This window comes from Condylura cristata, unplaced genomic scaffold, assembly GCF_000260355.1.
Source record: "Condylura cristata isolate star-nosed mole 26May11 unplaced genomic scaffold, ConCri1.0 scaffold00024, whole genome shotgun sequence".
NCBI classification, from domain to species: Eukaryota; Metazoa; Chordata; class Mammalia; order Eulipotyphla; family Talpidae; genus Condylura; species Condylura cristata.
Window position 1 is genome coordinate 25854228 of NW_004567125.1, and position 21847 is coordinate 25876074.

A 21847-nucleotide genomic window follows, 5' to 3' on the forward strand; every position below is an offset into this window, starting at 1 on the left:
TTAATTGGAGAGCTGAAGAATTCTGTTCTGATTTTGAACTGTGTAGCTCTGGCAGAGAAATCCTGTGCAGAAATCTCTAACACAGCATGTTAGAAAATTCTCAGACAAAGCTCCTCTTAGTTGGGCTGAATCATCTAAGTTTAAAATAGGCTTTCTGAGTATTTAAACAAATTGCTTTCTGGGAGGAACAGAGTCAGCTAGTTGTCTTTGATAGTGGAGTTGCCCTTCCTTACCCTTTTTATTCATGAGAAATAGGTGTGTGTTTGTAACTGTGAAAAAGAGCTGTTTCTATTTGTAGCAAAAGAGATACTAATCACTTTGTTCTATTGTATTGTTTTACTACTTGCCCGCATTAATCTTTTATGTTCTCTTTGTCACTATCTTTGCTTCTTTCTGTTGTCTTGTTACGTCCTGCCACTGGCCTTGTGTCATTTTGCTCTTGTGTTTGACTGTTGTGCTTATTGCATAAGACTATCTGGCTCTGTTACTTCTCTCCTCCCCCCCCCCCCTTAGTTCTCTTCATCCCCTAATCATGCCATTACTCCTTTGTGCTTTGTTTTCCCTTACTGCAGCTCACTGTAATCCTTTCTGTCACTAGGACCCCAAAGGCTCCCCTCTGCTTCCTCCGGACCTGTTAAAAAGTCTGGCTGCCTTGGAGGAAGAGGAAGAGCTGATTTTCTCTAACCCTCCTGATCTTTACCCTGCTCTGCTGGGGCCTCTCGCCTCTCTTCCTGGAAGAAGCCTCTTTGTATGTATTTGACGTAATTCCTTGTTCTAACCTCAGCTTCTTGCCTGAGATTTTGTAGTATTTGGAATAGGTGGTTTCTTCCTTTTGGTTCTTCATAAAATAGTTGGAGAACATAGAAAACAGTTATAACTTTATAGTTCCCCCAAATCTTAGAGTCATTGCTTTGTCACATGTGTTACCCAGAGTATGCCCTGCAGTGCTGCTCACAGTCATCATGTGATGCTGGCCAGATTCACTCAGTTTTCAGTTGGCATTTCCGTCGGAATTTCAGTGCCATTTAATCATGCTTATGAACACTAAGACTTTTTTCTCTTCTACCGAAAATATAAAAGCAAATGTGTTCTGGATATTTTACTGACATTATTGAACAGTGTCTGACTTTTCTGCTTGGTTAGTTAAGAGTCCTGACCTAAATTCAGAGTCAGATTCATAAACATAATGGGTAGAAATAATGAATGTTGTAGGGGTGCTATAAGTGAGTAGATACAGAGATAAATTTAAAAATCATGAAGTCTTATAATTGACTTTTAAAAATAATTTGACCCAGTCTTCATTTCAAAGAATGTCATTTTGGATGCTCATCAATGTCTACAAAGCATTTTGTTCATGTGGGGAGGATAGAAAAGATGGAGGAAAATGCATATTGTGAGGGCTTTCCCCGCCCTTCGCCCCTCAGTAAACCATAAGAATTCTGAATTTTACTTTCTTGTTTCCTTCTCATAATTACAGAGCAAGAAAACATTCATAAGATCAAAATGCTTTGATGTTAACTAGGAGAAATAAAAGCTTAATGGCGCATGATAGTAGCTGCTGTCTCTGGCGTTGAAGAATTTGAGAACTTGCCTGGTTGAGTGGCAGTAGCGACCTCCCACTTCCCCCTCTCTCCCAAGTTAGTGCAAATAAAAGGTCCCCTAGAACAAACTTGGCATAGGGATTCCTTGATGCGAGTGTAGGATTGGGGAAGCCCGCTGCTCTCCTCTTGCTTCTCTGTTGCTTTCCTTGTTGCTTTTTTGCTGGGGCTGTGCATCCCTGCCCACTTGTTTTCTAGTCCTTTAGCTCCTGTCACTCTGGCCTCTTTCATCAGAGACGAAGCTGATGGTGGAACAAGGGGCAGGGGAGCCAGGTCTAGAGTGTGCTTAAAAATGTCTTAGAAAGAGAAACATCTCGACTGTAATCCTGTCTGTATTTAACATCATTAATGATAAATGTATGTGAAAGTACTTTGCATGTAATAGGTGTTTAATAAGTGTTTTGTTGGCCAAGTGTTCAATGACAGGTTCAGAGATTCAGCCTTTTTTCCCCCTAAGTAACTTTGGGCCAATAAATGCAGTCTTGACTTTGCAATAATTGTAATGCAGACCACAGGTAGAGCTGCTTAGGAACCATGTTAACAAAGCTGGTTGCCAAGTGGATTTGGAATGCTTTGCAAGTAATTAATATTGGTGTATTGAAAAATCTGGGGAGAGAAGAGGAGTACATCATTTCAGCATCTTATGTTGAGAGCTTTCTAAATGTGACCATAGGCAAGGGACTCCTGATGTCTTTATCTGCAAAATATTGAGAACTGCCACTTTACTGGGTCTCTATCCTTTTCAGTGTTGGATTAGAGAAGCTGATGAAGGCAGTTCACTCTGACTTAACCTGTGCCTCTGGCACTGAGCTGGTGGCAGGGTGTTACCACATTTGAATTCACATCTTCTCAGCCTCGTGTTGTACAAGATGACAGATAGAATTCTGCTTAATTTGTGGACTCTTACTTTGGCTATATAGAATCTTAAGATTAACATAATGGAAAGCCTAATTTAACTACCTTTTTTTGGGGGGGGGGACCGTGAAGAAATCCCTGTTGGAGAAGCCCTCAGAGCTCGTGTCACACTCATCCTCTTTCCTGTCCCTCACCACCGGCTTCTCTCTCAATCAGGTGGGTGAATAGTGAAGACTTGCTTTGTGCATCTTTTGGGGGCTTGTGTTTTCCCTTCTGCTCTATTTCGGTACATCTGGGTTTTTTTCCCCTTTCCTTCCTTTTCCTTCTGTTAGTATCTTCAGATCTCTGATTTATCCCCTCCCTCTGGTGGGGTACACTAGAGACTGGTCCATTGTGAATTTGAACCCTTCAGCTTCTCATGGTTGAATCCTTGGGGCTCTGTTGTTCATACAAATAAATTATTCAAACTTTTTTAACCTGGGTGGTAAAAATGGAGCAAAATAGTCAGGAAAAATGAACTAAACCAGAAAACTAAAAGAAACAGAAAGAAAAGCCTTCAAAAGTTTGTTTTGCTAAGAAAAGCTTAAGGTATATCCAGCCTCCATGAATTTGAAAATTATATTTAAAAATCTCTTTCCTTGGAATGCGTTTATAACTTGTGTTACCATCTTTCAGGAAAGGTACCCAAATAGCAGTGTGTTCAATGAGGTATATGGGAAAAATCTGACTACCAGCTCCAAAGCAGAACTTAACCCTTCTGTGGCCCCCCAAGAAACATCACTGTACTCTCTTTTTGAAGGGACTCCATGGTCTCCATCACTTCCTGCCAGTTCAGGTACTAACTAGTCTTTAAATTATTGACCTTGAATTTCCTATACTTGCAAATTGAGTTGGTGTGATTTTTGTCATTATACGTGTGTGTTTGTAGTTTTTTTGTTTTTAAGTAACTTCTGTTTAAAATAGGGGGGAAACGTGATGAGTGGTTTCACATAATCAGCCCACTAAAGATGCTTTTTCACATTTCAGTGACCCACAGAGCTGGCCTGTATCTTGCCGTCTGCTGTGTTCAGTTGTGTTACAGTTTTGTTTTTACAGATGTTCATTCTTCGCAGGGAAAAAAAAGTGTGTTTCAAGTAGAAATTCTTTGAGTCCCTGTTTTATAAATGGAGTCTAATTGTAATAGTAATTGCTAATATTAGGCAGTCCTATTTCTGACAGAGAAGAACATAGATAATTTCTCTGAGGAGATACACTGAAGTGTGCTCAACAAATTTTCTACTGTTTGATTTTGATTTTTGTTCTAAGGCAAGCAATGTAAAAAGACAAACTAGTGCATCTTGCAGATTCCCTCATTTTTTACCTTTTCCCCAAAGTTCAGTGGTCACTTTTAGTAGCATTTACATGGTAAGGTCTATAAGAAACTTTAGTTTGGGGTTTGTTTGGATACATTGTACCTACTTGATGTCCTGTGTTGTCCTTTAATAGATCATTCAACACCAGCCAGCCAGTCTCCTCATTCCTCTAATCCAAGCAGCTTGCCCAGCTCCCCTCCAACACACAACCATAATTCTGTTCCATTCTCCAATTTTGGACCCATTGGGACTCCAGATAACAGGGATAGGAGAGCTGCAGATCGATGGAAAACTGATAAGCCAGGTGAGATGTTGCCTTCACTGCTGAGCAAGAGAGTTGCTCAGTTACTCAGTCCTTCCCTGACTGGCATCTGGCACTGTTGTAGCAGCGCTTCATGAGCTTTTCTTCTTTCCCTTCCTTAGCCATGGGCGGGTTTGGTGTTGACTATCTCTCAGCAACATCCTCTTCTGAGAGCAGTTGGCATCAGACCAGCACTCCGAGCGGCACCTGGACAGGCCATGGCCCCTCCATGGAGGATTCTTCTGCTGTCCTCATGGAAAGCCTAAAGGTGAGTGGATTTCAGGGACAAGAGCCATAGAGAAGCCTGTGCTTTCATTCACAAAATGAAAACTAGTTTTATTTCTAAAGCCCTTAATGTTGATTAGTTCTTGAATGGGATTTTTTTTTTTTTAATTAGTGCAATCACTAATGATGAAGCACTATCTCGGGTCAGAAACACAAAGGTTTTAGTTGTATTCTAAGGTTAAGAAAATCCTGATTCATCTTTGGAATGTTTGATAGAAGCCTTTTCTGATCAAGTGGAAGAAGGGTAGCAAATTCAAAAAAAAACTTCCCCCAAAATCTTGTAGACTCTGTGGTGATGAGTTTTAGTAAAAAAAAAATATTCCTATAGAGCATACTTCTACTTTTCCTGGGTTAAAATCATCTTGACTAGCCTTAACAAGAGTCATACAATGACTTTTTCTACTAGTTGGTTTTTTGTTTTTATTTTTTTTTAAGGGGTGTGGGTCTCAGGATATATATGCCTTCATATTTGACTTGGGTTGAGAAACAGATTTTTAAACAACCAGGCATTTCACCTCTGCTGACAAGCCCTGGGCTGTTTTTCAGTCTATCTGGTCCAGTTCTATGATGCACCCTGGGCCTTCCGCTCTGGAGCAGCTGCTGATGCAGCAGAAGCAGAAACAGCAGCGCGGACAAGGCACCATGAACCCTCCACACTGAGGCCACAGTGGTAACCTGGGAATGAAGGCTCCATAAACCATGGCATGTTGGGTTTGCAGGACTGGCCACACAGTCTCTGCAGGTGGCAGCCCTCTTTTCTGTTTCTTGCTGTTGAGAGGGTGTAAGTGTTCCACCAGCCCGCTGAGTGTGCACGACATGTCTGCAGTGCAACAAAAAGAAAACCCATCAGGAACTCTCCGTCCCCCCGGGGCCTTCTGGAGGGAGAGAGAGACTGCTGTTTGTCTCACTCAGTTACCTGACATCACCACCTCTCACCTTCTCCATCGTGCATGTCCCCAGCCACATGGGAAGTGAAAGCTGAGGAGGGAAAGCAGATGGGAGAAGTCAGTGGGAACTTCTCAGTCCTTTATTTCCTCTCTGGGGAATAAAATAGGAATCCATTAATGATTGCTTTGCTGACTGAGAATGTAGTAGAAATTATTCCTAAACATCTTTTATTATTGTTATTGCTCTCAGTAGTAAACTATCACACTGAATTCTTCCATACACACACATGCTGCTTCTAGTCAGTGTGCAGCAAGGAGAGCCCCGCCCACTGTTCCTGAGAGAGGTTGGTGGTGACAGGCCGGGAAGTTGATCTCTCAGCCATGGAAGTGTTCACAAGGGAAAGGACAAGGCCTCACCCTTCGCTCATAAGGTTCTGGTGGGACCTTCTGTGGCCTGGAGACTCGGCGGCATATGCCCTTCACTCTGTAGGTGCTCGAGCCCATCGAGGATGCAGTGTGGGTGGTATGCTGGGCTGGACTAGCAGACGACTGCTGTAGGATATAAAATTAATGTTTTTGATTCCTGTACATTTTACAGTAGCATAGCACGCAGTCTCTCAGAAGGCAGGCTGGCCTTTTGTGGCCTGACACATTTGATAGGTAGAAGCTTTCAGTGTGGTTTATTTTGTTTGTTTGGTTTTTGTGTCCCATCCCACTTACCTCCTCCTGTCCCTTCCGCATTTCCCTTTCTACTCTATGCTGTATGCTAGTAATTGTTTTTATTCTTAATGTGTGCAACATCTGGCCAAGAAGCAACAGCATGGGGTCCAGCAGTTGGGGCCCGTAAGAAAGTCTGAAGAGGAAGGAAACAACAGCATCGCAGGGCCCACAGAGGGGCCAGGCCCCTGCCCAGCTGCAATCTCCCAGCCTCCGCTTTCAGAGTGAAATTCAAGGCAACACGAGTGCATCGTGCATGAAGAAAACAACGAAGTCCATTCTGGAAAATGCAAAAGAAAGGAAATTAAACTTTCATTTGATATTTATTGGGAGGAAAGAGGACTGAAATTTTCTTGTGTGGAAACAGAAGGACAGCATTTGTTTGTCACTTCCTGGAAAAGTAATATTTTAAGGGGAAATTATGGAAACAATCTAAATGTCCAATTGCTGTGCTAGTGGTAGGGTTTCTTTTCCGGGAGGTGTGTGTGTGTGTGTGCGTGTGAGCGCGTGTGCGTGCACGCGCCCTTCTGCTCCGTGTGTGTGTGTGTGTGTGTGTGCACCCTTCTGCTCCCCAGGGGAGAGGTGGTGTGTGTGAGTGTGTGGAGCTAGTGTGTAACTTGAGAGCTGGAAAACAGCTACCGAGCAAAGCACGTCCAGGAGCCCCGGGGTCACTGGAGTCCAGGAACCCCAGCAATGAAAAGGGGTGAGGTTAATGTGCATTGCTCCTCAGAGTGGTTGGAGCCCTGTGTGCTCACATGTGCGTACATGGCTGCTCTTTCAGTTTGACTTGGTGTTTGGGGTTTTTTGTTTTGTTCTCTTGTTTTTGTTTTGTTTGTTTGTTTTAATGTCCAAAAGGGTGAAGCCCCCCTCAACCCAATGGCAATATGAAACCCTTTGTGCTTCTCCCTAGCCCCTCCTTCTGTTCACCTTCTCCTACCTCCCTCTCCGCCTCCTTTCCTGTCACCTCTGCCCACTTTGTGTGTTTGAACTCTGCATTCAGGCAGCTGCAACATTCCAATGTGTGAACTGTCACTGATGCTTGCACCCTAGACAAGCGAACCAGGTTCACCCCTCACTCCCAGTAGCACCCGAGTCCCACCTACAGTCCACTTCTGCATGAGAATTTGGTGTTTGGAATGTTTTGACTCTTGGGGCGGGTTCCTCGCCTTATCATTCTCAATGTGGAGTAATGAGGAGGGAGAGGAGAATCTTCATCAGAAACTGGTTTTGTGTAATAAACTTTCTTTTGTGTTTTGTTTTGTTTTGTTTTGTTTTGTTTTGTTTTGTTTTGTTTGGGTCTGTCTGTGCAAGACCTGCAGCTGCTGAATCAGCTTTGCCTTTAATTAAACCATGTTCTCTCCAACCAGATCTGTGCGTAGATTCTTTCTTATCCTACAAGAAAACCGGATTTAAAAAGAAAGAATTTTAACTATTCACAAGTCACCTAGAGGTCAGAAACAAATATTCTTTAAGATTTTGTTTTTAGTAGCATTCCAAACATTGTGTATTTCTGTGGAAAGGGATGGGTAGAAAGGAACTGATTGGCAAAATTCTTTAATAAAGAATGGCTTATGCAGAGGCATTAACAGTCTACCACTTTTATGCCTGTTCTTAATAAGACAATTCTGTTTATCATTTTGGTCTATAAAATTCATTAAGTCTGATTAGCAGTAATAATTGTTCTTTGTTTTGGAGTTGGATTTCTGAGTTAGGTCCAACTTGGTAGGGTGGCCTGCTGGGCCGTTGGGCAGCGTGCCATCCACTGCTGATGTGTCTGTGTGCCCACTCCCAGCAGACCTTGCAAACCTAGGTGTTGATTCATACATAATACACTATTATTTACTCTGCCCCAAAGCCTACACATTTGAAAATTGGTAACAAAGCCAAAAGTGTTAACAAGAAGCATAGAGGGCTGGTGGTTTAAAGCAGGTGCCTAAGGTCTTTGGAATCGCTCACCCAGTTAACCACTGAAAAACCAGGCTGTTTGTGTAAATGCTGGTCACCAAAAGCAGACCTTCGCAGTCTGCCATGCATATTAGTATATATTATAAACTGTTCACCAGCTGGCTACCTGGAACTTATTTTCATGTTGTTAGTGGCATATATTCACATTGAATTCCTAACATCTTCCTCTGATAAGGCTTGAAGAAATGCAATTCTATTATTTTAATTCTCTATGGAATTGAAAGCAGTATTTCATAGGAACCTAACTCGGCCTAGCTTCTGTTTCAGCAACATGGCTTTTAATGAAGTTTTGTGTCTGCCTTCTGAATTAGCCAGATGATTATTTTAGACTCTGGGAGTCTTTGTTAGTAATGGCACAGGAGTAAGGTTCATTTGTTCTTAGTCCCTGATCCTAGACTCTGGTGTCGTGTAAGTTTTTTTATTAAGGTATCAAATATAAACAGAAGTGCACCAGCCGTAAGTGTTCAATTCCATGAATTTTCACAAAATGGACACACAGGTACCCAGCACTCAGCAAGAAACAAGTGTCAGAAGGCCCTTTGATGCCCTTCCAGACATTTCCATTCTCTCACCCTACCCCTTCACCCCTAGGGTAATCATCCTAAATTCTCACATCAATGTTAAATTTTAACAAGGAAAAGTAATCGTTGACACTTCCAAATGGTGGTGTCTGTACAGTACAGGGAACTGCCCTGCAGATGTGGGCTGTGTCTTGCCAATGATAGCACTTTTCTTCAGCTTAGCAGGTTGTAAAACATTCTAGATCCCTCGAGGAGCACTTTCCAAGTCTGTAGTTGCATGTTCTTCAACGAAAGCTTTGGGGAAAATGCCAACCTTGCCATTGCACTCCCCTTCCAACCATTCTTCATTCACTGAAGAAAGGAAAAGTACTAGTTGAGTTCAAAAACAAGCACAGGAAAATCACTCTACCTGACAACCCCAGTTGTGCCAAGAGGGAAATAAGTGGATGAGGTAAGAGTGAACATGGGACTTAGCCATCTAATTAGTTCCCAACTTAAGACAATGGAGTGTTAAGGGGAAGGATGTCCTAAAGGAACTCTGCAGTCTTGTGAGCCCCAACCCTTCTTCAGCTTTCTGGACTCTACCCTCTACTCCAGGGATTGTTGGAAACTACAACGCCCAACAGTACCATGGAGAGAACGGTGAGGACCCAAGGGCACTGCTAGCAGGAATTCTGGGACATTGGGGGATAAATAGGGCGTGATTGCTGCCTCTGCGCCTGCCTGCGCCTCTGCCTGCAGTATAACTGAATTGTGAGTGCACAGGTGAGGCCGCACAGACAGGCGGCCCAGTCCACTCTGGGCTACCCTGTAACAGGAGGAGTAGAATGCAGGAGAATGAAATACATTTTTTTAAGTTAATAGAAAAAAGCTGCCTGTGCTTTGGGAATCTTTTTGACTATAGGAAACACGTGCCATTGGCTAGGTTTATTAATACTGTTCACTGGTGAATGATCAATGGATTGAGAATTGGAGTTAATGATGGGTTTAGTCCACTTTCATAAAATGTGAGGACTTAACAGCTTCTATTTTGAGCCTGTATTAAGTACAGGCTTTGTACTAGACAATATTCAGACCTCAAAATGACTTCATTGTAGATGTTATCCCCAGTTTACTGAGAAAGGGAGATCCAGGGAGATGGAAAGCTTGTTATAAGATCAGCAAATATTGGACAGCCGAGGTATCACCTCCAAAGACCAAATCCCATACCTCGTTACCACAAAACCAACTCAGGAGTTTGGATTTAAGACATAGATCACACTTGATTGCTGGCACTTCTGCCCCATCCCCAAAATGTGCTTGAACTAGTGTTGGGGAATGGCTGGCCCTTCCGAATTTCTCCCTAAAGTTCCTCCAGGTAACTTAATTGCCGACTGCTGCCTTTATCCTTCCAGTCATGGGCTGGAAGCATTTGCCTGTCTGAGGTCCCAGGAGTGTATTTATTAGAAATGCAAACTTACTGTAGGCACCATCACAAGTCAATCGAGTTTATAAAAGTTAATATGCAGAAACCTTATGAAGTGAGGTTAGAAGGCTCAAATAGATTTCTCACCCACATGAATCTATATAGGCACACTATAGAATCCAACTCGAGATGCCTTGTGGGAAGCAAGACTGCTTTGCAGCCCCAGCAACAACAGCCAGTGAGAGTTCTCCCAATGGTATCAAAACTTGCTGGGTATTATTAGCCTGGAGAAGTTTGGACTGGACTCCATGAGACCATTCTTTCAGAACTACGTAGTAGTGGACAATTGAATCTTCAGGTGGTACACATAAAGTTCGAGAATGAGATGAATATACCTGAAATCAACCCAGTGCTCAGCGAGTATTGTTTATGCTGAGTTGTTTTCTATTTAAGTATTCAAGTTTCGGGATGTTAGATAGGTAACTTCTGGAGATAAATCGACTTAGACTCTACCTCACCAAGCAGGTCTATCTAGAAGGTTATTCTGTGTCTGCTCTTACTTTTATTTCAGTGCCACACCCAAACAAACTCTGGACAAGTTAGCTAGTTTGTGGATATTGACATTTAGAAAATGACTCTGGTTGTTGCTAAACCTAGTTCTTACCACTGGGTTTCCATTCTCCTTGGTGATGTGCACTCGTCATTTGCCCTGCCTGTATTACTGTTTTGAGTAAATTACCACACACTTGTATATTCCCTATCCCATTACCTTTTAAATTCCACTCAATCTGGGTTTTTCTGCCATCAGTGGCAATAGTACTCCTATTTGCAAATGTACAACATGAGTTACAATAGTGCTGCTCCACTCCATCCGTAGACCCAACACTGGGAAATTTATTAGAAATGCAAATTGGTGGGCACATCCTAGGCCTGACTCAGGATCTCTGGGAGCGGGACCAGGGAATTTGGTTTCACAAATTGTAAAGGATGCTTGGGCAATACTGATGTCTGCATCACAAAGAACCCTCTCTCCTTATGATTTCAATTTTGAATGCCTCTGATTTCCTACCTAAGTCAGAAAAGTCACCAGAAATGGCAATTCAGAGAGCTGCTTTTAAAACAAAATTTACCCCATCTTTCCCTCACCTTTGAAGAAGTATGGCTTGCAGAAGGTAAATATCATGTGGCTGAATGCACAGGCAGAGTGACTCCAGCCACCAGTTTGTCAGCTGGGGGAATGAGACTCCAGGGACTTCCAGAGCATGGATGTTTTTAATAGTGCTATTCAAGGCTGTCAATTGGAAGTTTGAGTACTCACCTTTGGTCTGTCTAAAGCCAGGAAGGAGACTGAAAGCACTTGCTACAGTTTAGTGTGTATGTTATTAGTTTGTTCTCCCTTGGGTTTATTTCTGTGGATTAAGTTTCTGCCATCCAGGAGTAGCACTTACCCAGGGATAAAACCAGGATCACATCGCCTTCCAGAAAGTTCAGGTCTTCTGGCTGAGTAGCCTCATAATTGAAGAGCGCTACTACTTGGCTCCCTTCCTTCAACTGAGCTGCTGTTGTCTGGTTATTAACACCAGGATTTTCACTTTCCTTGGGTTCATCTGGAAAACCTTGGTCACCCTGAAATACAATAATAAAGGGCCTGTTTCTTTTCCTAACCAGTGAACTTTGAATTTCACTAAAGGAAGTAGTAAAATGTCAGTATAGTGCCAGGATACAAACTCCTTAAAGCCAAATCTTTATCAGGCCCAGTATGTATTCCTGAAACTAAGGAACCCTGTAATCTCTCTACATATAAAAAGGTAGAGAAAGACACTGCTGTTTCTTCCTTTCAGATAGACAAACGAGACCAGAATTTGCTTCCTGTTCCAACCTAAATTACTCTTAAGTGGGACTCCAGGTCAAGCATGGTTTCTTAGGTGCAAACCTAGCCCCATTTCCTGAGTACCCACAACATGAGGGACCTTGTTAGAAGTGCAAATTACCAGCTCCATCAGAAACTCCCTGAGGTGAAGTCCAACAACCTGTTTCAACCAGCCTTCTCGATATTTCTGGTGTCGGATAACATTTGAGGCCCCCATCTTTCTAAAGCCATGTTAAAGGTCTTATTACTCTAATCTGTGAGGTTATGCCTCTCTGTCAGCACGATGGCCATTTTCTAGTCACAAATGTTGAAAAGAAGAAAAAGGTAATAGGCTGCCCGCTATGATGCATGTTAGCAAGTTCTAGTTTCCTAGTGCTATTTGTTCCAATCCTGGCAGGTTCTCTATTGAAAGGTACTATTCTGCAGTGGGAATGGCCTAAAGAAGTTCAAAGACCTAGTTTAGACCCCTGTTCCACAGCTCCCCAGCTGTTTGTCCCTGAGTAAACCCCTCTGACTGTTCCCTCACCTGAAATGAAGGCTAGAGGAATTAAATAAGATGGCATGGAGTAGGAATGGCTGACATTTATTGAACACTTATTCTGCAACTGTATGATTCAAAATATAAATATTTAAACCTGGCTAAAAGATGGGTTCCTGAACGAGCACATCCTGACTTGTTGACCTAAGAGTAATAGAGACTATTCCAGAATAACCTCTGAGGCAGGGTTGAGTTCCCAAAAAACAGTTTCCTATTTAGCCATATAGCCCGAAGTAGACCACAATAACTGAAAACAATAAAAACAAAAAACCTTTTAAGTGAGGTCATTCACATGTAAAACAGAACCCTTTGTAGGCAGATCTCTACAGACAATACTTGATGCCAAGACAGAGCAAGGAAGTCCTAGTGGGACCCTGCAGACACCCACAGCTGAGCACTGTGCCATTCCCTCCCATGTCAGCCTGAGGCACTGGGTATCTTTGCTCCAATGGTTCTATTCCCTGAAAGTGGTTTTCTGAACTCTTAAATTCAAATTATAAACTAGAGTCCATTCCAGGCTCTTCCACCAACTCCATCCTTGACTCTCCCTCTCTTTTGCTTTTTATTCCTCCCCCAACATTTGATTTGAGTGAGGATCTACCAAAACCCTTCTCTTCTATAATTAAGTAGAATTCCCTACCCTCTGTGGAAGTGAAGGCTTGGCAGGCAAGAACTCAAATTGCTGAGCCCCCAATGCCGGGAGGAGGGTTGGGAAGAGATGCTACTTCCCCCGGGGGTGAGGGAGGGGAGGGACAATGGCCTAGCCGGCCTGGAAGTACTTTCTTGGCATGGTGATCTCCATGGTCTCCAAGTTCACTCACAGTTGACTATTTTGGTCACTGATGTATTCACATAGGAACTATTTAACTTTATGCCCCACCTCCCAGACTAATATAACTGCAGATATTCAATCTAAAAATGCTAACGCAAAAGATGTAGGTAGAGAAGAAGAGCTGAAAGTGTCAGAAACCCCAGCTAATGACAACTTTGGTCAGAGGAGCCTGTGGTCTTAATAACTTTGTGTCAGGACGCCCCAGGCCAGGACGCTGGATGGGGAGCTGGTTACTGAGAGGAAGTCCTTGGGCAGCGTCCCTTAGGCACCTGGCCTTGCTCCTGCGCCCCATAAACCATCAGCCCAAAGCAACACCTGACTTTTGACATCCCCTCCCCACCCCCAACCCCCACTCCTGTTCAAGCCCTGTTTCCTTTCCGGCCTTGTCTCCCACATACCACTCTCTCCCTGTGTGATGGCCTCAAACACTGAGCCCTTCACCCACTAAACTGAAGTCTGGCTTGTGCTCTCCTAGAAGACGCAACCCAACCCCTACCTTACACATTTCTATTTACCATTTAAGGTAAAGCTTCAGGATGACTTCTGTGTCCTTTTCTCCAGGGAGGCTTACGACTCATTCCTTTCCCACTGGCAGTTTTGGTGCGACCCCCTCTGTGTGCTCCCATCACCCCGATGGTCACCAACTCCCTCCGCCTACCCAGCAGGATGCTTCATGGTCATCTGCTCACACTCACCCCCACCCTGAGAAGGTCCTGTGTCTTAGTTTTACATCTTGCGCCTACCTCGAGAGCAGTGTGTTAATACTAAATGTCATTGGTAAAATATGTGGGCCAACAGGTAAGTAGATAAGCTAGTTGTACCACTTAGCAATCAAAAGAAATGAGCGATTAAAGCACAAAACAGAGATATACACAGTCCCATCCATTATGTGGAGCTACATAAAAGGCAGAAAAAGATGTTGACTTGAGCTGTGTGGTCATCAAGGGCTGTGTTTAGGGGAGGCAATTAACATCAACAATAAAGAGGAATGGTGACTTTCCCTTGGAGACCTATGGCCCTTAGTCTCCAAGGGTTACCTTCGGCACTATTTCTGCTTTGTTTAGTGTTACCTTCGGCACTATTTCTGCTTTGTTTTGACTGCCTTCATTCCTGGTGAACAGTCAGTTAATTGTTTCCTCAACTGCAGGCCCAATAGCTAACCTGCCTTTGGGCCTGTCGGTATGGTGCTCAAGGGGTCAAAATGTCTGCCTGAGCCTGTCTCTGTACTGAGAGCTGTGTCATCTCAGTCATCTTGGCCTCTCGCTGCCTCATTTCCTGAATTACAATATTGGGGCAACAACCATCCCCACAAGTGCCCGAGATCATAGCAAGAGCGTCCGGCACAGCGTCAGGCCTGGGGACACCATCACCGCTGCTTTGAATAGGTTGTTATCCAACCCATCTTTGTGAAGTAAATGCCTGTTTCTTTTTTTAATTCTCAAGTGTTCTTCCCCATGGAAGCTTAAGGTGAAAATTGGGTAGTTCTTGGCCCAAGACTGTCTGCCTCCCGCTTTCAAAAGCAGTTTTGCCTGCATGTGTCCATGTAGGTGCCTCCATCCATCTTTTTCCTAGTAAACCTGTTCTTTCAAAATGCAAAAGAAGAAGTAGAAGGCAAGAAAAAAAAAATGACTGAATTCAAGCTCCAGCTATGGCTTCGTGAGTGTCCGATGTGTGATCCTGAGAAAATGCTTAGAAGAATCCAGTACTTCTTTGATACCGAACTCTGAGCATAGACAGATGTAGGCTCACACAAAGTGGTAAGGGCTTTGCTGGACCTCACTGCAGCAAAAGGCCAACTGATTTAAAGTACTATTTCCATATGCTATGAAAGCAATGATGTCCTTAGCCTAGGGGTTAAGTCTCAGCACTCTCACCACTGAGGCAAGAGTTTGATCCCCAACCAGGGAGCTGACCCACATGGCCCAGCAGACCTCGCCTGAGATAATTCAGTGGAGCAGCAGGTGGAAGAGCTTGGGGCTTTCTCTATGGCAGCTCTTCTGTGGGGACTCTCTCCTGGTAGAACAAAGGAGGCAGAGTCACCACTGGTCACCGCCATGTCCTCCACACCAGACATGGCACCTGGCACACAGGAGATGCTTGATACATACGGAGATGTGGAGGAAGAAGCCTGCTAGAAATGCAACCTCGGACACCTGAAGCTCACTGCACTCACCACGCTGTTCTCACACCACAGAGTCAGGCAGTAGTTTTTCACATGATCCCAAGCAGCCTGCATGTTCTCCTCTGAAAGGGGGACCACCTCATTGCTGTCCCGAGGGCGATAGCTGGGCGGAAACAATGAGTAAGAACCAAGTCAGAGAAGAGCGACTCAAACCACCCTCCTCTCCAGGTCCCAGCTGCTTGCCCTCCGCATTGCTCACCTGAGCTTAGTGTGTTCCGGCAGGAGCTTCAGTTTCTTAGACACCATGCCGAGGACCTGGCTATAGGGCAGCCCCAGCTGCATCTCCATGATCACCGTGTACTTATAATGCACCTTGACGGTGTAGGGCATGGGGATGCTGAGCTGTACCTCCTGGGGGGAAGGAGAAAGGGAACTCAGGAGTGCCTGAGAGCTCCCCTTTGGTGCATCCTGACTCACTGTAGCTGCACAGGGCGGCGTGGGAGCACTCCATGCATCAGGGAGGAGGCCAGCAGGGCACACGAAGTATCTTCAGATGTCCTTGCTGGGAGTTCCCACGGGGTGATCTAGCCTAGCAGCTTAGACAGGTAGGAAGTGTGTGGATGAGGGGGGTCTTCAGCCATGGACTGTGTGCACTGTGGCAACGGGCTGGACCATCCTTTGGGATTCTCCCCATCCAGGGAGACAGGCCTATGGCGAACAGCCCGCCCTTTGCTACTAGTTGAAATAGTTCAAGGAAAAAAACATTACCTTGGACTCTTCTTTCTCTTTGTGACCTAAATGGGTACAGTGAGGAGTAAAACAAAAGATGGTGAGTGAAGGTTCTTGGCCAGCCCCTTCCATTCACAGAACCGAACCTCTTAGAAAAGGTAGCAGACTTTTGACCCTTTTTTCTCTGGACTGCCTATTAACCTCAATCAACTGTGGGGTAACTCTCACTCTGAGGAAGATGTGCAGAGAGCCACAGTGTATCAACAAGCCCAGTCTTTGTTTCTAGGGAGCACAGAGTTCATGATCAAAGGTCACCAGGCCATCACTAACCCAAGGGAACAGCCAGGGTCCCCAAGAGCCATCTCACCAGGGGCCTTGGAAGGAGCAAAAAGCAGGCAGTGCAAGTGAGCCAGGGATCACAAGGAGAAACCAGTCACATATTTGAACCCTGCCCTTTGCTTTTGCGAATTTTCTGATGTGCTTACTACATGACTCTCGCAGTAGGGATGTGGCCCTGCAGGAGATGTATGCATAGGATAATCAATATGGGTGATGATCAAAACACACTACTGGTCCCAAACCAACTTGATCATTAGTATCACCTGGTATTATTCTAGAGCTACAGATTTTCAAGCCTACTCTAGTCCTAAAAAGTCAGAATCAAAAGTCTATGAATCTATACTGTTCAAATCTCTCTAGGTTAATAGGGGATCCATGGTGGAGCCCTATGCAGATGATCAAAACAAGACAAACAGCTCTCAAAAATGCATGGAGGCAATTGAAGAAAATTGAATCGCAACTGTACGTTGTAAGAGAATGCTAGTATTAAATGTAGGTCTGCAATTCGGTTTTCGTCACTCAGCACATCCTTGCTCTTGGGGGAGTTATGCAGAGAGTAAGTCAATTTTATGAATCTAACTTACTTTCAAGTGGCTCAGTCACTGGGGAGAAAAGATTATACGGCGAGAGGAGAACAGGGCAAGTACATGGTGTAAAATGTGAACAGTAGGTGAACTTAAGTGAAAGGTGTCAAGTGTTTACTAGACCACACTTTCAACTTTTCAATTGAAAGTTAGGGGCTTGACATTTTTCAAAAATATAAAAATGGGGGCCTTCCCTGATGGTGCAGCGGGTTAAAGTGCAGCACTAAGAAGCTAAAGCCACTTCAGTTTCAGTTCGATCCCTGCCCCGGAGGTGACCCACAGGGTGTGGCAGGCCTCTCCTGACCCATCCGCTGCTCCCCTCAGCAGTGTACTTTGTCAATTGGCCTGTCCTGTCCCACTCTGTCTCTAGTGAATCTTTTCACCGCCCCTGCACCTCTGGCCTGTACCCCAGTTCTGTATGCACAAATAAATAATCACATATATAGGAATAGGAAGCATTCCCGGATTCTGATGACCAGGTGGGCAAGTTATTGATCTGGAATCTGAGTAAACCACCTCTTTGTACCTCTCTGCCAAATACGTGTATTCAAATGCCCCTAAATGGCATTAGGGTCAAGAGTCCATCATGCCCCAAGGCTGATCTTCCCTTCACAAACGCCCTGGTTCTGTGTCCCTCCCTCCAGACTGCAGGTACAGTGGCTTCTTACCCAGGTAGGGTCTCCCAGACATTTGAAAAGAGCCACTTCACCCCCTCAAATATGCAGTTATTTAGACCTTTCCTTCTGGCATGACAGTGTTTAATAACAGAGAGGGCTATTGAGGGGGCCTTTGAAGGGAGCCGTTGAGTCTGGACGTATACTGTCTCAAGAAACCAGCCATATGCTCCCACACTTCCCTTCATGGAGTCTGCACTCATGCAGTCCACGTTCTCCCAAGCCCATGCTCACACAAGCTCTTGAGTGTGCTCGAGCAGGTGTTCTGAGTGTGTGGTGCAGGAAAAAGGGGTTCTAGGGTGGAGTGGTCCCAAGTAGGGAGACAAACAGGTAGCAGAAGCCAGAATTCCCTGGAGGGCCAGAGAAGCAGCCCCAGCATCCCTGCGCCCCCACCTGGTATGTTGCTCCGGGAACACTAACCTGGTGACGATGGGGGTCTCCCAGGGGCACTAGAACTGGGAGGAGCTGGGATATCATATTCTGGGGAGGTTTCCTGGAGGTGACAGAGGAAAAGATGGTCAGAATCGTCCTCCAGGCAAAGTTCTTAGCAGGATAGGAGGGGAGTTGAGCAGAGACACTGGAGAGTACCATGGGAAGGAGCCACGTGAACATGACTTCCGGAAAGTTAGGGTGATGCCGACTTTAATGAAATATGATTAAAGGGAGAGGCATGGTCGGCCCCATGAAAAAAGAAATTGCTGGGAATAAAAATCCTAAACCCCATAGTAACTCTGTAAGGCTTAGTTACCCCTTTCAGGCTGGCAGTGGATGGAGGGGTCTTCTGTACCCTCAAATTCCCTTCAAAGGAAAAAATCTCAGATGTGTAGAATTTAAAACTTTCCAGTCATCAAGATCAGTGACTGAGCAGGGAGGGCCAGGCCCACACAGGACACGGGACACACAGTCCACAACAGGGCTGTGGCCTCAGTGCCAACCCCAGCCGCCACCAGACTGGCTGCAGGCAGGACAGTGAGGGGTGATAGTCGGGCAGCGGGCAGGGTAGCCCCAGGTCCTTGGGCTGCCAAGGCCTACTCAGATTCTGCTCTAGCTCCCTCCACTGTCCAAGTGGCATATCACCGGCCAGCACCCTGAACCTTCTTTTCAGGGTGGACATATCTGGAGAAACCTAAGCTCCATAAACAATAGGTTTGGGGTCCCACCTTGACCAGGAGGAATCAGAGTGGGCCCAGCAGGTCCTGCCGAAGCCTCCACTCTGCCCAGCTGGGGTTTCCCTTCTCCCAGGGGGCTGCTCTGGGCAGTCAGGACCAACTCAAGGCCGCTCAGGACAGTGACTCTTCAGTGATCACAACTGCACCTCTTTCCCTATTCCCCAGCCCTCCGACCCCAAGAGGTCAGGCGATGGCGGAGGGAAGGGTCAGACCTCTGCACTGAGTTACCTGGGGCTGCTGTTGAGGATTAATCCGTAGCTCCACCGGTTCGAGGTAGTTACAGGGAACAAGCCCCTTCTGCGGTGCAACATCACAGAATCAGAACAAAGAAGCAGGAGGCCACTCAGAACCCACACACAGGTGCATGGCAAGGGCGGGCGGGCACAGGAAAGAGCTTGGCCGTCTGCCCTCAGGTAATGACGCGACCTCCGCAGAGCACTGCCACAAGCTTCCAGGGTCCAAGGCCCACAGCCCCCTGCAGCCCTCTGCAGCCCCCCAAGCCCCCCAAGCCCCAGACCCACCCTGGGCTGAGTACCTGCCCGTTGAACATGACTGTAGCCCAGTTATCATTGCTTTTCTTCAACACAAAGACGATGTTCCCCGGCATGACCTGGAGCTCCTCTTGTGTCTTAGGCACAAACCCAAAGAGCACTCGATGAGCTTCGCCTTCCAGAGCCCTGGGGGAATGGGAGAGAGACACCCTGACCTGCCAGTTCCACGTTGGACCCCACGCCCTCCCAGGCGCCTCGGGATGCCACAGGGACCTGGAGCCAGAGAAATCCCTCCAGGGTTCCTCCACCACCACTGCTCACCGCCCATGTGACAACTGAGCAGGGATGGCTTGCTGGGCCTGCCCAACTCCCCACTCCCCGCCCCGCCCCCCACCCCAACACTGCAGACTAGGCTGCCTGTGAACTTGCTCCGTGACCACTTGCAGTGAGCAGAGAATAAAAGTTCTCTGGGTACTAAGGCCTTGCCACCCCGCCATCCCTTGGCTTTTGGAAGGAAGGCTGCTGTGTGCTGGGTCAGCGCCCAAGTCCCAGCTGGGCTGATGGGGGATCCTGGTGAGGGAAGGGCCCCAGGTGGAAGACAAGGGAGAGCCACTTAGGGAGAGAGGGCCTGAGGGGAGGGGGAGAAACCACCCCAAGCCCAGTGTCCAGGCACAGCCAGGAGGGGGTGAAGGGCAGGAGTTCAGGGAGGCACAGAGGCCGCAAGGCTGCAGTGCTGTCCTTGGGTTCCCTTCACCATTTCAAGACCTGCTTTGCCCTTTGCCCTTGAGCCCGGGGGCTCGGCTCTGGGGCTCTGAAGGGACTGTGTGGCTGGCTTCAAGGCTGCCCAATACATTGGGGTTTGAGCCTCCCTCACTCTCCCTGGGCTGGGGTTCGCCCCAGACCTCCTTTCCGGTTCCAGCTTACAGACTCCTTGGCAAAAAGTTTCAGAATGAGCCAATGCAGCCTCCTCATTCTTACAGTTGCTCTGGTACTTTCACACTTTTCCTTGACATTTTTTTTTGTTGGTTGGAAGAGCTAGGCTTGTATCTTAGAGCAAATTCTCAAGAAAGCTGTAGGTTCGGCACCCTTTGTTTCTCCTCTCACAGAAGAATGACTTCTTTTTCTTGAGTCCTTCCCCTTCTTTAGAAAACGTGCCCACAGCGAGTGAAACACCCCAACACACACACACACACAGACAACACTTAGCTTCCCCATCTGCTCTCCTGTGGCCAGAGTTTGGCTTCCCCTCTTCTGAGGGGAACTGAAGCCCAAGCCTGGTCCTGTCATCCAGGGCTATTTCAGGGGACACTTCACTACAATGGGCATGGGAACAGTGTAGCTGTGGCCAGGCCCCTGACATGACCACCGTCGAGACACACACGCCCCCCATATTCCATTCTAATCCTGAACACAGAAGGAGTCAACATTCAGGCTAATTCCACAAGCCGTGGCCCCTGACACAGCTTCATCCATCCATCCTTTTACTGCTGTAAGCTCAGGCTGGGAGCTTGGATACTCTGCACTTTGGTCCACATCCAACTCACCTGAAGATTTCTGGGGTTTTGGGTCTGGGTGGAGGCTCCGCTGTCTATTGAACACGAAGGAGAAGGGAAGGGGGCCGGACAAGAAGGAAAAGAGGGAGGGGGCAGAGCAAACTGTTAATGGTAATTTGAGCCTTTTTCCAGGCCAGAAATCAAAGCAAGAATTTCTGGCTTCATCACCAACACTGCCTAGGGAGAGGCCGCTGTGTACCCTGACTAAATAAAGGAAAATAACACCTCCCACCAGCTCCCTGGGCACAGGTTTTCCAGGCACAGCAATTCATTGTGAGTGGACCTGGTTTCTGGAGACCTTTAATGGTCACAGAGCAGCATGTTGGCAGGGGGCACTTTTGACCTTGAACTATGTCCTTTTCCAAGGACAGGTTTTAAAAACTCTGTTCTTTTATTAATGTCTGTCTGTCGTTGACACTCGGGATTTAATCAACTTTAGAAAAGATCCCTGAAAATAGTCTGACATGTGTGGTTAGAATCAACTCAAGATCTACTAACCAGGCAAGAATCTCCTTTCAATACATGTTCCCATTCTGCATGCCTGCCCTGGAGCCCAGGTAGCTCCCTGGGCTTCTTCCTTCTCTTGAGTCCTCTGGCTGCTCTAAGCCCAGGGCACCTCTCCCCATAACCTCATTGTGAAGAGGGACCCAAGCAGCTCAAGTCTTCGTCTCTGTTGCTCATCCTGCCTCCCAGGGCCCAGGGCTGGTCCCATTCTGAGCCAGCAGTCAGCAATCTGTCCCTGGGCTGTCGGGGAGCAGCTGGGCGTGTGCATGCTGCCAGGACACCCCCCCCCACACTAGCACTTAGCCACACCTCCCATCATGGTTCTATTGCCACAGAGCTTGTGTTTTCTTCAGCCAGACTTACCAAAACTCTTCCTGGCTCTAGAAAGCTCTGCCTTAGCTTCTCTACACCCACTATCAACCTGCCCATCTGGAACCATCTTCCTGAAGGCAGCTTGGGTCACTCGGGGTACTCTGCCATCCCTAGGGTTGTTTCCTGCACACGGTGGGTGGATGGGGCCAGAGAGGCCACAGCCTCAAGCTCCCACTACCTCCTG

General features: G+C 46.3%; 2 protein-coding genes across 8 annotated transcripts in view; one reads left to right on the top strand and one right to left on the bottom strand.

The window, feature by feature from the left end:
- Positions 1–7581, top strand: part of SMG7 (SMG7 nonsense mediated mRNA decay factor) — a 69912-nt gene extending 62331 nt beyond the window's left edge. For 4 of the 6 annotated variants that reach the window (XM_012729051.1, XM_004688554.2, XM_004688555.2 and 1 more), the window contains 6 exons: positions 599–748; positions 2586–2669; positions 3129–3288; positions 3939–4109; positions 4229–4374; positions 4938–7581. In XM_012729051.1, coding sequence (XP_012584505.1) covers positions 599–748; positions 2586–2669; positions 3129–3288; positions 3939–4109; positions 4229–4374; positions 4938–5051 — 825 coding nt within the window. In that variant the 3' untranslated portion in view covers positions 5052–7581. The remainder of the gene's footprint in view (positions 1–598; positions 749–2585; positions 2670–3128; positions 3289–3938; positions 4110–4228; positions 4375–4937) is intronic. The other 2 variants (XM_012729052.1, XM_012729054.1) reach the window with 1 other exon arrangement.
- Positions 7582–7653: 72 nt separating this feature from the next.
- NCF2 (neutrophil cytosolic factor 2) overlaps positions 7654–21847 on the bottom strand; it is a 30908-nt gene continuing 16714 nt past the window's right edge. The window contains exons 7-15 of one of the 2 annotated variants that reach the window (XM_004688557.2): positions 20779–20822; positions 19279–19420; positions 18972–19040; positions 17995–18067; positions 16017–16042; positions 15508–15659; positions 15300–15411; positions 11335–11512; positions 7654–8832 (exon numbers count right to left, since the gene is read on the bottom strand). In XM_004688557.2, the coding sequence (XP_004688614.1) occupies positions 8720–8832; positions 11335–11512; positions 15300–15411; positions 15508–15659; positions 16017–16042; positions 17995–18067; positions 18972–19040; positions 19279–19420; positions 20779–20822 (909 nt within the window). In that variant the 3' untranslated portion in view covers positions 7654–8719. The remainder of the gene's footprint in view (positions 8833–11334; positions 11513–15299; positions 15412–15507; positions 15660–16016; positions 16043–17994; positions 18068–18971; positions 19041–19278; positions 19421–20778; positions 20823–21847) is intronic. The other variant, XM_012729055.1, reaches the window with a different exon arrangement.